This window comes from Excalfactoria chinensis, chromosome 1, assembly GCF_039878825.1.
Source record: "Excalfactoria chinensis isolate bCotChi1 chromosome 1, bCotChi1.hap2, whole genome shotgun sequence".
NCBI lineage: Eukaryota > Metazoa > Chordata > Aves > Galliformes > Phasianidae > Excalfactoria > Excalfactoria chinensis.
The window spans coordinates 18683363-18698438 of NC_092825.1; the positions used below are offsets into that span (position 1 = coordinate 18683363).

General features: G+C 37.1%; 1 protein-coding gene across 3 annotated transcripts in view; it reads right to left on the minus strand.

Moving 5' to 3' along the window:
- Window positions 1-15076, minus strand: part of PLXNB2 (plexin B2) — a 249565-nt gene that overhangs the window by 19399 nt on the left and 215090 nt on the right. For all 3 annotated transcript variants that reach the window (XM_072331745.1, XM_072331736.1, XM_072331754.1), the window contains exons 20-30: window positions 14361-14528; window positions 12667-12775; window positions 10621-10848; window positions 9976-10152; window positions 9448-9587; window positions 8348-8448; window positions 5886-6115; window positions 4644-4825; window positions 3812-3878; window positions 3553-3699; window positions 710-866 (exon numbers count right to left, since the gene is read on the minus strand). In XM_072331745.1, coding sequence (XP_072187846.1) covers window positions 710-866; window positions 3553-3699; window positions 3812-3878; window positions 4644-4825; window positions 5886-6115; window positions 8348-8448; window positions 9448-9587; window positions 9976-10152; window positions 10621-10848; window positions 12667-12775; window positions 14361-14528 — 1706 coding nt within the window. The remainder of the gene's footprint in view (window positions 1-709; window positions 867-3552; window positions 3700-3811; window positions 3879-4643; window positions 4826-5885; window positions 6116-8347; window positions 8449-9447; window positions 9588-9975; window positions 10153-10620; window positions 10849-12666; window positions 12776-14360; window positions 14529-15076) is intronic.

Genomic DNA, 15076 nt, shown 5'->3' on the forward strand with positions numbered 1-15076 from the left:
CAGTTCAAAATAGAAGAGTAAGACTTTCTGTGGATTGGAAAAACCATTCTTAGTTAATTTACCAGTATTTTCTGAAGAGTAAAAATTGCATCCTCTACTTCCAAATTAAGGCAATAATAAGGACATTGCAAAACTTCTTATATAGAGCTTCTACTATGAGATTATTAGGCCTTTTAGGTCACAATTTATTTATTTATTAATTTATTTTCAGAAGAGAACAGCAATTCTGAAAGCCTTCGAAGAGGATGATTTTCAGAGCTTGGGAGGCTCATCATCTTTTAAAAGTGCAGTTTCTCTAAGTTATAATTTTTTTGAACAATCATAAGATCAAAATCGGCACCAGTTTCTGAAACTGCATCATTACTTTTCCATCAGTTAATTGTCCATGCTGTCATTATCACATTAATTAGTACCTGCGATACTGTCAGACATGAATACATTTGTGCTAACAGTCATTAACAGGCTCTTTACACACTAATGACAGTAGACAAAAACTTTAAGAATCTTGAAAGAGAACTCAATAAGAAAGCATGAATTTTTAATGCATATTAAGATTGTGGTAAAATGTGGTATATTTGCATCCAGCTGAACATAAATTCAACTCTTTCTTCACGTTGGTTTTGTAGGAACTTTTGGCAATGTAGAAAAGTCACAAAGCACGTTTCATCAACTCAATATAGGATCACAGGGATCACAAGCAGAAACCTACCAAGAGCCACACTCTCGGCTTTTGGCCACTGAGAACACGGCAGATTTCGATAGACTTGGTCTATTATCTTTTCCTTTACTTGCGATATAGTATCACAGTTCAGCACTTTCACAGGTGTAGAATCAGTTCCTCCATCTTGTACATACACATTTACTGTCTGTAAAAGAAAGAATGTACATGGTCATTAAGATGAATCAGTGCTTAAATTACCAGTAAATCTGGTTTTCTAGATAGTTTAAATGCAAACAATATTTAAAACTCTTTGTTCAACAATTACTGAAGAATATTTGCAATGAGGCTATAGATTATTTCAGGGATCCTCCACTATTATTCAGTCAGCAGCTCTTTTAAAACTCCAGCTAATTCTTCCCATTATGATAAAATAAAATAGGTGCAGAACAGATTTGCTTATGTGCAATATGATACCGTTATCAAATCCTGGGAAATTATTACATTTTTAAATAAAGGAGAGGCACAAGAACAAAGCAGACAGAGCACTGGCTAGCTAGATGCTTCTCTTGTAGCCTGATCACCTGGGACACAAGAAACACAAGTTACACAGTGCCTATACTTAATGAGTTACCAATAACCATCTGAACTGCACTTTTTTGAACTCCTAGAATACAGCATGCTTTTGTCTTCCTTTATGCTATCTTCACAGATCAGGTTTTACTTCTGAAGCTGAGCAGGGTAAGCCAGTACATATGTGATCTAATGTGGCTCAGATGATGAGCCGTGATTTCTCCATTCCTATAATTTTATCTCCTGTGACCAGCTGCTCATTAGACATATATAAATACACAGACACATGTATATGTATATATAAAAGCCATATACAACAGCTCTGGTGTTCCAAGACTTTATTTATTGCTCACTATTGTCACAATAACTATAATAGCTCCAGGAAATATACCTAAGTAGTTTATAATAGTTCTAAAATATTACTGTTTTCTGATAGTACTGACATGTTTTTTTTTTTTTTTTTTTTAATGTTAAAGTGAATCTCTTGAAACCCTGTAATTTGTTAAACCTAGGGGGATTTTTTTTAGAAGTACCTTCATTATATACATCAATTTCAACACAGATAGAAGCAAATGAGAAAATGATGGCCAGTAAACCTCTGTGGGAGGAAAAAACACCCAAAACAAACAGATGTTGTAGCAAACATCTTTCTTTCACTATCCAAATCAGTACAACACCACATTTTTGTGGAGCTTTTGCTGGACAGGAAGCTTTGGAGGCCAGGCATGTCACAAGACCAGCCAGTGATAGTAAGAATCTCATCTGGCCCTGCCAACCATGACACCTAAATTTATCACTGTAAGCCTCAGAAATGAACTTGCATGGTTGGTATTTTTATTCCATGAAGAAAAACTATGCCATACGGCAGTGAAATTAAACATGATTGCACTGTCCCTTGGCAGAACTCTCAAACTAATCATGAGATTTCACCTTCCTTTTCCTATTAGCTTTATGGTAATTAGACATGATTTGCTGCTGGTTCAGTATGCAGCATGTCAGCGTAACCAGTGATGCAAAACAGACTCAGCTTTTAAATAAGAACAATCAGAGTGCAGACAACTGCTCCGTACCGTACTCTCCCACCACATCTCACTTTCCAGCAGAATTGAACTAATTAACTCGTGCTTTAACAGACCACGGTGGATGAGTGCTCCCTAAATGTTCACTGTTACCACAACATTGTCATCATCACGGAAAAGATCCCAATAATTTAAAGCACTGCTTAACAATCTTTTATCATACACATATCTGTATATATCTCATTATCTTACATGTGAGCACACATATACAAGATAATTGTTTTATGTGAAATTTGTGAATCTGGACCAAATACCACTGCTATACAATGTCACAGTGTTTAACATCTAAATATGCTTGTTCTGCCCACATCTGATTACATACACAAATTTTCCGCTGTTGCACTGCATTCATTTAGCTTAATTATAGGCATCAGATTTTTATGAAAAGAAACAGACTGAATAACAAATTGCTGCCATGAAGTCTTACATGATGCATAGTGCAAATACATTTTCTTCACCATACACAAGAGAAAATGGAATCAGCGCTGTCACTTAGTGCAGTTCTCTGAGTGATACTTTCAGCTCAGACATTAAGACAAAAACATAGCTAATTCCCAGCATAACAATTGAACTTAAAATATTCATTCTTGGTCAGCACGCCCTTTTCCTGTAGGCAGTCTAGGTAACAGTCGAGTGACTCTGTGAGTGAAAGTCCTATGGCAATCTCTTCACATCAGCCCTCCCATCAGAATCCCTCCAGAATACGCAAACAGACTTAATAAAGCTTTTTGCTAAGTTTCTCTTTTGACACTGCAGATATGTCACTGTGTCCTTCTCAGTTGGAGACAACCACAAATGACTACTAACATGTCAATAAAAGGGGAATCAGAGATGAAAAAAATTCTTCTGACAAGCAGAAATCAAAAGGGAGAGAAACAACCTGAAGTTCAAGCACAACGTTAGTGAAAGAATTTAACAAAAATCAATCACAAGTTAATTTAGATGGAAAAAGGGAAGGAGGTAAACACCACAGCAACTCTTCAGGCAGACCTTGAATATTATGGAAGGGATTTACTGAAGTGAATTTCATAGTGGTAGGACTGGAATTTAATGCTTAGAAAATACATTATAACTCTGTTTTCCTGCTTGGAGACTTGCTTTGGTTAGATCATCTACAGTATTACCCCTGCTTCAAATTTCTGTGCAGATCACAGTAGTTCAGAAAGTATGTACAGTCTTAACACCACGTCTTCACTATAAAAGGAAAGTACTTTTACAACATATTAATATTTCTCTGCTTACCAACTGTGTATACTCTACATCATCTCCTAGCAAGCCTGTATCATTCAGTGTATACTTGGCTTTCTTCAGTACAGCATCCACTGGACCTTTTTCTACCTGGTGTTTGATGGCTTTGAACAATTTGTAAAGAGGCTCCCCAGCATTGTCCTGTTAAAAGGAAATAAAAGGAAATAAAGCAAAAATCAAAGATATACTCAGTGCAGCATGTTTAAGTATTACTGATGAAAAAACCCCAGAGGCAATAGACTTCAGCTCTTACCTTGAGGTACTGATATAAACAAATAGACATCCAGTTAGACAACATTCTCTCAACAACTGTTTCAGATCTAAAAAAAAAATACAACGCCAAGTAAGTTAACAGCACTTAATGAGAAAGTTTTAAAGAAAAATGTTGCTTGAAATATAATATTTTTTACATGCTTAACTGCAGGCACTCTCCTAATGCAATGATTTCCCTACAGAGTCTTGAGAGCATGTACTTGCTTTATGATAAGTGCTTTGTATTGCTCATCACTCCTGAGTACCTTCAGCTCATTACTAAAAAGCACAGTCTTTATGTGAAATCTTAAACTATGCCTATGCCGTAAGAAGAGCAAAAAAAATTAACCCAGAAGTGCACATACTGGGAAAGCAACCCTACAGATTACAAAGCACATGTTCACAGCAAGGCCTTCTGTAATGGATCTGAGATAACGAGAGGGTTAAAGACATCAGTGCAAGCCTTCATTGAATACATAATGAAAGCCGATTATGTGTGCTCATTATAGAGATGACGTGTGGTATAAATGCTAGATAATTTGGAATAAAATCAGATTAAAAAGTAAATGAAATGTTCATTATTGTATTTTTGAAGTAAGGTAGACACTAATACAGATTCTATGTCATAGCAACTTGAATTAGGAAACCTGTTGCCAACAGTCCAGCTTTTGCCTTCCACAGCTATTTCTGGTGAAGCTGTCTTCCTAATACGCTTGGGTGAGGGTGTTTTTGAACTTCCACAGATAGCTGGTATTTTAATACAGTCATGCTGCAAATGAAGTAAATTTTCAGGAAAATAGAGAACTAAAGAATAATACAACAAACATTCGGACCTTCTTAGCATCAACTTTGGGTTTTTGGCCACCACGTACTGCTCCATCAGTTCTAAGAACAGTGTCCTCATGATGTCAGTATAGTATTCTAATTTTCCATGTAAAGCGACCGTCAGTAAAGATGCAAAATACACTTTAGCTCGAGCAGAGAACTCCCTTTGGTTTTCCAGCGTGTGAATAAACTGAAACAGAAAACAAATGGAAAATCAAGTTAGCTGACATTTTGTGAAGAACCTCAACACTTGTCTGCATTAAGAAGATGAGCAGTATTATTTTAACAGCAACCTAAACACAACACGGAGTTTTCAGAAGTCTGAGTAAACTACTTGTAAGAATATGTTCCTGTCGTTTGGTTTTAGATACACAGTCTACTAATCCAAGGAATGCTAATAGATTTTAACTGAGGCCTTATGCAAATAGGATGCTTTAATTAAAAAAAAAAAAAGAAAAGAAAGGAAGAAAGAAAAATAATAAGCTCTATGACATTTTTTTTTTTTTTTTTTAAAAAAAGGAAAATCAACTCTCCTCTTTCCCAAATTCCCAGTCCTTTCACATCATATTATAAAGCCACTAATCTAAGTAAGTGCACCTGGGAATGCACTCTCTTCTGCCAGAAACTATAATGTTACCATTAACTAGCTCAACACTGGAGCCTCATTTAAGAATAAGAAGTAAGTAGGAGCCTAAATCTATATTTAGGTGTCTGACAATCGGTTCAGTTTTTGAGTGAGCAATTAGATATCTATTTGGAGGAGATGAGTACTCATCAATCATTTTCATGAATAGGGTGCTTGTTTCTGGTTGGAGGAATCTATGGTTTAGACTGTCTGGGAGAGAGGTCCAACTGACAGCTTCCAGCAGGTAACTGGTAACAACAGCACCGAGCTGAACCAACCAATCAGCATTCCCTTGGCCTTATTTCTTAAAAAGATAAACATACATTAACACATAACAGCAGCTTTTATGGCAGGTAGTATCTGTTTTCCTGCAGCCACTGTAATGATGACTAAAGCTGTGCTACATGCTATGGCTGGTACTACAGAAATATGAACATACCTGTCTGCAACTCCAGGAAGTTCTGGCTGCAGTGCTGTAGATTTGGCTTTGGTTACTATGAAACCGGAGCCTTAAGAAAATGGCTTATTTCTATGGACTTCGATTCACTTGTATTTGCAAACCTACTGTGTTGAATGCCAAGGTATGCCAAGTTAGGAGACAAAGCGAATCTACTTCAGTACTCACATTAATGAGAAATGATTTGCTATTGAGGAGGTTGGAGAACTGGTTCAGAGCCTGCTCCACAGTCTGCCGCCGAGCCTCTGGAATATCCAGCTTCCCTGTAATCATCACATCCTTCTCCCCATCTTTGGAGGGCAAGAAGAAGACTCTGTCTGTGTACGTTTTGTAGTCCAGTACTGGGATTCCAGCTTCGTTTACATCATTTGTCTGATCCTCCATCTCTATCATTAGATCTGGAACGCAGTTGAACAGTTGATTTAAAAAAAAAATGCTTTTTTTTTTTTTTTTTTTTTTTGTTAGCACAATCTCTTTGGGTACCACACAACTTAGAAGAAGTAACTCATCGCTGAGAACTCTATCTCAGCTCACATTTTCTCTTGTTACTTTTGCCAATTATCCTGTTAACTATGACCACAGCTAATCCTCTGGTGACACGCGCATCTGTCTCTAGCACAGATGGTTTCCTTGTTTACATCTATTGAAGGAGAGACTTAATGGATGTCTGAGTGAGTTCATACATATGAACCTGGGATTGTAGCAAAGAGCAATAAACAGACACAGCAATCCTGTTTTTTCATTTCTTTCAAAGTATGTTCTATTTCCTCTGAATCCATGCAGTAATAGAAATTATTTTTAAAAACACATAGCAGTGCAGGAAAAGTACAGTTTAAAGCATAAAGAACACTAATTTAATTGAGAAAAAGCGAATAGCAGGAAGGAAGAAGGTTAAATGTCTTGCTGAAATTGATGGAGACATTTCTGTGGGATTCAGAAGCTTTGAATTTCTTAAAAAAACAACAACTAGGGAATCATCTTTCAGAAGAGCTATTTTAGCTAAAGGATTTCCAATTACCATGTATTGTTGATTGACTAGAATACCATGTTAATTAATATAGTGACCTCATGTCTCTGCAATTTTATTACTCATATGCATTCATTTACCCCTTTATTTTAGAGCAGTCAGCAAACCCTAAGAGAGAAAGCATCTTGTGGTTTCCAGCTCTGTGGTATATGTACTTCTTCCCTTATGGCTCTTTACTTGGCTATTATTGGTCCTTTGTACTTCAGACTGTCTGTACTTCATGCTGTTGTCATTACAGCTTTACAGTGTGGCTTCAAAACATGTTCTGACTTCAGTGTTTCACTTTAACGTCAACCAAGGTGGATGTAGTTTGGAAACTGGATTACTTCTTGCACGCGCTTTCTTTTTCCCCAGTGCTTGTGCTAAATGGAGCAGTGAGGAAACCTTGGACCCACCAAACACCAGGAGTCTGTAGTACCCTCCAGGGAGAGTCATCAAGAGAAAGGCACCTTCTCCTTTCAGAAATGAGCATGAGGTTGTATTGGGGAGGCAGCAGGGGAGAGCTGTTAAACTTGATTGAACCTTTCACATTTCAAAATGCAGTTTGAAATGAAGCTTCTCTAGGAACAAGTTTTGATTCAAAGATTTGCTTCTGGGTTGTGTCTAGAACATGGAAAGAGTTAGCATTCCAGAGAAAGAAAGTTGACACAAGGAAAGAACGTTCTGTCTCCAAAAATTTCTGGAAAACATGACTTGGAGAGGCTTCAAGCATGGCAGAAGCCACTGAGATACCCAAGCTCCTAACATTAGTTTCAAACTCCAGCCTCAAATTGGCGCCTAATTCAATCCTTCTTGTTAGCTGCTGTTGACATGAAATAATATACTTCTCTCTAGAATAAAACCTGTGGCTTTTTAAGAAGGGATTATTTCAGCATGACCCAACAGCAAGTCTGATTAGATAATGAGGTGACATTTCATGGTAATCATTTAGGCCAATATTTGCAATGTTTGCATTTAGATGCTTAATCTAAGCATTGCAATGAGTGGTTAAACATGTAGAAATGCTGAGCCTACATTCCTCCTGCTGTCCTCCCTCAGATGATGCTTCTACATTTACACAAAACAATTAGCTTGCTTCTCAAATCAAGTATAGGGTCTTACTATGATAAAGTGTACAACATGCTACTTCTTTCCTGCGTGCTTGCCAATTATCCCATTGCAGTCTGATTGCTGCAAATACATTTTGCAGGTCATTTCTCATGTAATACTTGGCACATATTGCCACTGTGCTAAATATTATGTGGACGGTTAGTCACTGCAAACCTCTCTTTCCTCTGTGTCAATCCACTCACATTAATAATGTATGTGTATAAATAACTATAAATAACCCCTACCTCAACTATTTTTATTTTGTAATAGAAAACTCTGTGCTTCCTTTAGACTAAATGTATCCATTTTCTTTAAGAACCTCAATTCCATATAGTACTTAATTTATGACTTTAATACATAATAGCAAAACGTTTGTTATGTGTCAATATCTATAATCAAAGCCATTGAGGTCTACGTTGTATTATTTGTTCTCAAGAGACATTTTTAGCAAGATAGCATTACTGGTCTTCCAACTGCTAAGGAGAACTTACACAAGTGCAAATATCCATCATACCTGTGAATTCCTTCTTGCACCGGTCTCTGACACTCTCCTCCAGGCCTTCAAGTTGTGATTTAATTTTTTCATACTCTCGTTCTGCTTGCTGACTCTTTCGTCTTTATGGAATAGAAATAAGATTTACAAAAGTTACAAACTGTAAAAGCAAATAACTTGCAACAGGGCATGACTGGAGGACCATTCTTGGCTTAGATTTCCTTTTGAACACTAGTGACAGAGAAAGAATGGAGAAGGAGAACAGCATCAGTAGCTCAAATCTTCATTTAGTGCCAACCACCCTGGCACCACCACAGGCCATCTACTTGAAAGCATGCTGGGGCAGAGGTCTGAAAAACAATAAGGACTAGCTACAGATATTTCAACATACAAATCCTACATATTCAGTACAGAAGCTTAATTTGTAGGTACCAAACAAAGGCTACTTGCAGCAAGTTCTACACTAGGTATGAGACATCCAGGGTATGCATCAAGGAGGCTACAGGACATTTGCACTGCTGATACACACCATTAGAATGAAATCTGCCTAATCTTAAGGTCTGCACACGAGGTCAGTGTATTACTAACTTCAAAATTATACTAAGTAGGTCTCAAGTGAAATACAGACATTATTCTGGCCCTTTGTGTAGTATGAACATCATCATTAATCATGAAATTTGTGTGTGGGTAACATTTATCTCAGCTTGGATGACCAAAATGACCACTTAGCCAAATATGTCCAGCTTGGAACTACAGTGCTGACTGAGGCATCATAAATGTGGATGGATATGTATGCAGAATAGGTTATATCCTTCAGGAGAGTCACTTTAACTGCCATTTCAAGAATGTTATGTGTGCCACTTTGTAATAGTGCACTACACAAACCTGGGACCAATTGTGCTTATGTATAAAGAACAGACCATGCTGACTGACACCAGAGAATTTGGTGTGTGTGAGAGGAATAAATTGGTGCTCTGACATATTTTCAGCCTTAACTGATTTTCTTAACCCTACAGCTCTTAAAATTCATAAAGATATTTTGTTGGTTGAGCTCAGAATAATCAGGTAGTACCTTCTAAACTTTAGGACAACAAAAAGACATAATTAAAGGAACTTCTTACCTGTAACAGATGATAGAAATGATGATGATTGCTATCATAGGAATAAGTACCAGTGGCAAAATAAGATTCAGTGGGATGTCACTCACACGTGTATCATATTCCACCCTTCCAAGGACCCATTCACGGAGTCCAAATTTCACCTAATTAGATAAGCACAGGCATTTGTCTCAGGAATTGCAAATGGACAGTGGCTCACTTTTCAACTGTGCTCTAAATTCTTGGTAATTCTTACTAAGTGAATTTCTAGCTCAATTTGTCCAACAAAAGAAACATTCCTGAATATTTTATACAGAATTTAGGTCACTAGCACTTTATTCTATGAAATAATTATACTTTGCTTTGCAGAGGAAGACAAATTCCCAGCTTGCCTAGCTAGAATTTTACATTCCCATGTAAAGAACATACAGCTCAGCAGCTTGGGAACACTCTTTACATGTGACATCTTCTAGACAGCAGGCAGAAGCTGGATGAAGAAAGAACATCAAGAAGTTTCTTTACGGTATATATTCTATTGAAAAGGTAACCTACAATGAATTCTGGAAGGTTATTGATCATATCCCTCTTCTGCCTTTTCTTTGGTTGTGGCTGCACTTCAGGTGGCTCACAATATAAGTCTGTTTCGGTCAGTGTTTTTATGTTGCAAGGCTCATCACCTACAAAAGCCTGGGCCTCGTCTATTGTCATGGCTTTGTTCAGGTTACTGCCCTAGACAGAAAACAAAAGGGTAAATCATTAAGGCAAAGTTCTGGGAGACAAAAAATCCCAAGTTGATAATTTCTATTTGGATCATTTTGAGCAGCAGATGTGAGTCATACTGTAGTGTACATAAGAGCAGAGTGGAGGGGAATTATGCAATTCCTTCTCCTTTTCTTCTTGATGCAAGAAGAAAAGTTCCCTCCAGTCCTTGAGAGCTCCTTGGCAGAAGAAATTTCCAGAGGCCAGAACTCAACAGGAGTGGAGTCCTGGGGAAACCCAAAGTATGGCAAAAATGACCCTGAAAAGAGGACAGGAGGGAAAGGAGAGACAATATTTATCATCTAGCAGGGGCGAGGCACTCTAGAGTTTTAAATATTATACCAAACAGATGTTCATTATAGGTTATGGGTTTGTGAAAGAGGAAAAATCCCATACGTGCATCAAGGACAAAGTGAGTAACAGTCTTAATAAATTTACCTTCGCATTTATAAGTTTGTTGACTTGCTTTTTGATGCCATCTGTGAAATTTTCAAAAGTCGGGTCTGCAACATATGTAAATGAATGGCTTTCATTTTTCACAACCAACTGATAATGATCCATTAGAATAATAGTGGTAATGTTATAGTTTTCTGGATCTTCCAATACGGGTAGTGAAGAAAAAACCACTGTGGTTTCATTAAGTCTTGTAACGTCATTTCCAACAAACTGTAAGAAACAAGACAAGAAGAACATGAAGGTGTTCTTATACATAACTATTGATAACTTCACACTGTAGAAATAAAAACACAGGAGTTGTATCCTCTTCATACAGCAAAAATAACACAGTATGTGGTACTTGCTAAAAAGAAAAAAAATAATGAATCATAGAATCATAGAATACCAAGGTTGGAAAAGACCTAAAAGATCATCCAGTCTAACCATTCACCTATTACCAAAAGCTCCCACTAAACCATGTCCCTCAACACAACATCCAGTCTTTCCTTGAACACCCCCAGGGTCCGTGACTCCACCACCTCCCTGGCAGTCCATTCCAGTGCCTGACCACCCTTTTTGAGAAGTAATCTCAGAATCTCCCCTGCTGCAGCTTGAAACCACCCCTTCTAGATGGGAACAAATTGTTGATTTATTATGTTCTAGTACCTGACCCCATTAAAAAACAGATCATTGTCCATTGCCTTCAATATGGCTCTGGACAACACTGGGATGGCACCAGTAAATTGCTCTAAGATTAAGAGGTTTACATGGGAAATTTAATCCAGATTATCTTCTGTACCATCAAGAGTCTCAAATGGGTTCTTTTTACTGACACTGTAGAATACCTTGCTAAAATTCAAGACAATTACAAAGTGAATTTCTGAATAAAGTTTACTAATTGTCGCTCATCTATGCAAGGTAACAACTATATTGATCTGCCCCTCACCTCACTGTCAGTTACATAAATGTTCTTATCATGCAAACTCCTTCAGCCATTCAGTTACATAAACCACAGCCAACAGCACTAACATGAACCCTCAAAACTTCCTCGATTAACACCTCCATTTCTTTCTTAGAGAAATCAAATGCCATCTGATAGCTTCTCCCATAAATACTGATATTGCTACAGAAACAGAAGCAAAACAAAAGATTAAAAAGGATTAAAAAGAGTATGAAGTGTATGTAATGTAGACTTCAGCTAAAAAGTCGAGGAGATGCTGAGCATACACGAAAAGGGGCAGAATGGTACATGGGCAAATAATGACAAGAACGCTAGTTTAAGATTGTCCTGGGATTTAAGGTAAGCAAGATAATTATACTTTGCAGTTTATTGACTGTGAAATGGAGGCAGTTTTCCTCTTAAAATTCTTAAAGGATAGGACCTAAAATCCAGCTGTCTTTGGCTTACTCTAAAAGTGGAACCACACATAAAACACATTCTTACTGGAAGATTGTTTTTTAAGATCTCAATCTTTGTATTAAATTGCAATCTTCATGAGAAGAGTGGGAAATTGAGACCTACAGATAATGTCAGTTCTTAACATTACATGCAAGACATGTTTGTTTCCTTTTTAAACTTTACTTATTTTTTATGCTTTTTTTTAGGAACATGCCATAAGTGGAATATGCTTGAAGCAAGAAGTTTTTTTTTTGTTGAGCACTGACTGTTCAAAGCCAATAATGCAATACTGTAAGAATTTCAGACAAATTGCTAAAGTTTGCAAGGAAGGAAAAAGACAAAGACAAATTACACCACTTTCAAATTTTGAAATATATCCAGTTTACAATTCAAAGCTTAGTTCTTCTATCCTTATTCATTTTGAATCAAAATAATTTTAAAGCAGATGATTACAAGGTCCAAGTGAATGTAAGTCAAGATGGAAGGAGTGGGCTTTTCTCAGATGAGATCCAGAATAGACCCAGAAGCAAGTTCAAATGTCACTCCACCTCAAGCCCAGTGAATTCAAGTGGGCAAGCTCATGCATTTTTTAAAACAGATTATATGTTATGCATCCAGTGTGATGCCTTGTAGGGGAAAAAGAATATTACCGTTCTGGAGCTCAGTTTGCCTGCTTCAGGACGCTCCGCATGTACCATCAGTGAGAAACTCTGGATGAGTTCAAACCCAGTTCCAGTTACTGTAATATTTCTTCCTCCACTGAAAGACAAAATTAATAAAGAAGTCAAGTAATTGGCAAAACACTACAGCTATTGACTGCTTTATCCTGCAGCACTTCTACTTCCACTGAAAGCAGTTATGTAATTGCTACATGACACGTATATATTCCACACAAAGAATTTCTGTTAAAGCTATTGATGACAATAGCATTTAAAAACAGCAACGTCAACTTCAAACCGATTTTAAAATAGCAGAATAGAAAAGTGCAAGTCATTTTCAGTCGCTTTTCACTGATGCCTATTTTTGTGTGCTTTACTTCTGCAATGTTTTTGTTCAAATCAGTCTACCTACCACACACAGAGATAAAGGTGAGTGTATTCTCCACAGATCTGCAGGGAACTGGTTTCCCTATTCCTTTTCATTTGCAACATATTCTTTAGAAGAGAATGTATTCACATAAGAAAAGGAATGCATGCAAGTGGCCAGTGGGAACTGAAGTCTTCTAAGTAACACAGATTGAGAAGGATAGCAATCCTCAGAGCAATCCAATAAAATAAGGTTCAGTTCATAAGGAGGAAAAAAGAAGTCTTTTAAATACCCTGGAGTAAATCACTAGTGATCTACCAAAGAATCCTTGATGCCTCCAAAATACCCAAACAAAAATCAAAAGCAAGTATCAACATGACAAATTTTACATAAGAATTACTCCCTATACACGAATGCAAGTACCAATTTATCTATGAGATGTTATGGATAGTTTTATTTTCATCACCCTTTAAGGTCATGATCTTACACTTCTTTTTCCTGAAAGAAAAACTTCACTTGATTCCTCTCTCTGCCAACTGCGCCCAATAGGCAGAATGGTCAGAGTATTAGGGAACAGCAGAGACCAGCATGAGGAAAGGTCACAACTTGTCCCTGATCCAGTTGCAGAATTAGTCTCAAAGCCAGAGGAATGGCAAGAGAATATTTAAATATTAAACTGCTACAAACAGAAGAGCTGAATGCTTTTCTTTGGTTTCACAACTGAAAATACATCAGCATTCTTCCAGAAGGAATGTTGCTTTGAATGAACAGCTACCAGCTGGAGTGTTAAATAAGTATCAATATAGGACAAACCAGTCCTTTTAAAAGCCTTACAGAGCCCTGATCTAGATTTCCTAAAGATACAGTTTTCCTCACAGGACTAAAATATGATAAGCCATAATATTCCTCTGTTTCCAGCTTGCTTATTAAAAATGGAACAAAAGAAAGGCTGGAAACCTTTTGGTTAGAAACCTTTTTTTATATCACTTTCAGATGATGATCTTTCCTTTAGAAACAGTAAAGAACTGTGTGCGATACAAAGATCATGTTGTTTGACCTCTTGCTGAAAAGATTCAAATCTCTCTCTTTGATACATGCTTATTTAAACAAAGCTCACTACCTTTCTTGATTTCAGTCTTCAGCTTTGGAGGTAAACAAAATACTTACAACATCAGCTGTGGTTAAGAAAGTTCACAGACTTTATGTATCTAAGTTTGAGACTATGGTAGTTTTTTATTTCAAACGGTTCTATACGGAGGAAATGCTACAGCATATTCTAACGTAATTGTAAATGAATTTACGACAAACATTTCATTACCTGCTGAAGCTATTTATGGGCTTGAACTTGGTGACAGTAGGATTCTCACTGTATGAAAACTGCACCGGTACAACAATTTTTGTTCCCCCATAGTGCATTGTGACTCCAACAGCTTCAACCTTGCTATTACGTCCAGTAACGCAAACAATCTCATCTCCAAATTCAGTGCTAGATTGCAGAAGATAAAGAAAAGGAAACAACTTCAGTTACTAATGTTACTGTGATCTGTATTCTTTACTGTAGAACTTCATAATAACAACAATAAAAGGCTCTGGTTTTGCTAAGCATTAGGAAATTAAATGAGTAGGCAACATTTTCTCCAGATCTAACATTTAGAATTTTTAAGCAGATATGCGAAGGAATATTATACAAACACAATGTGATGTCAGCACATTTCATCTCACTCCATTTTTCGGGGGAGAGAAGGGCAGCAATTAATAAAAGGATCATGAATTGAGAGGAACAAGTCAAGGGGCACAATGGGATTAAAAGTGTTTATGTGGATTAACAGTGTATGTGTATATGGAACCACTGAGGAGACAGTGAGTGAGAGCATGGCCAGATTTGGAGCAGCCAATCACTCAGATTGAGCTGAAACTGTAAAATTCTTTGCATAACAGAGTTCTTCAGCTTTGGTGATTTTTTTCAACTGCCTCTTCCAGTTGAAGCCTCTGAGTGTTTGCATCTGAACATTACGTGCAGAACCACATTGCACA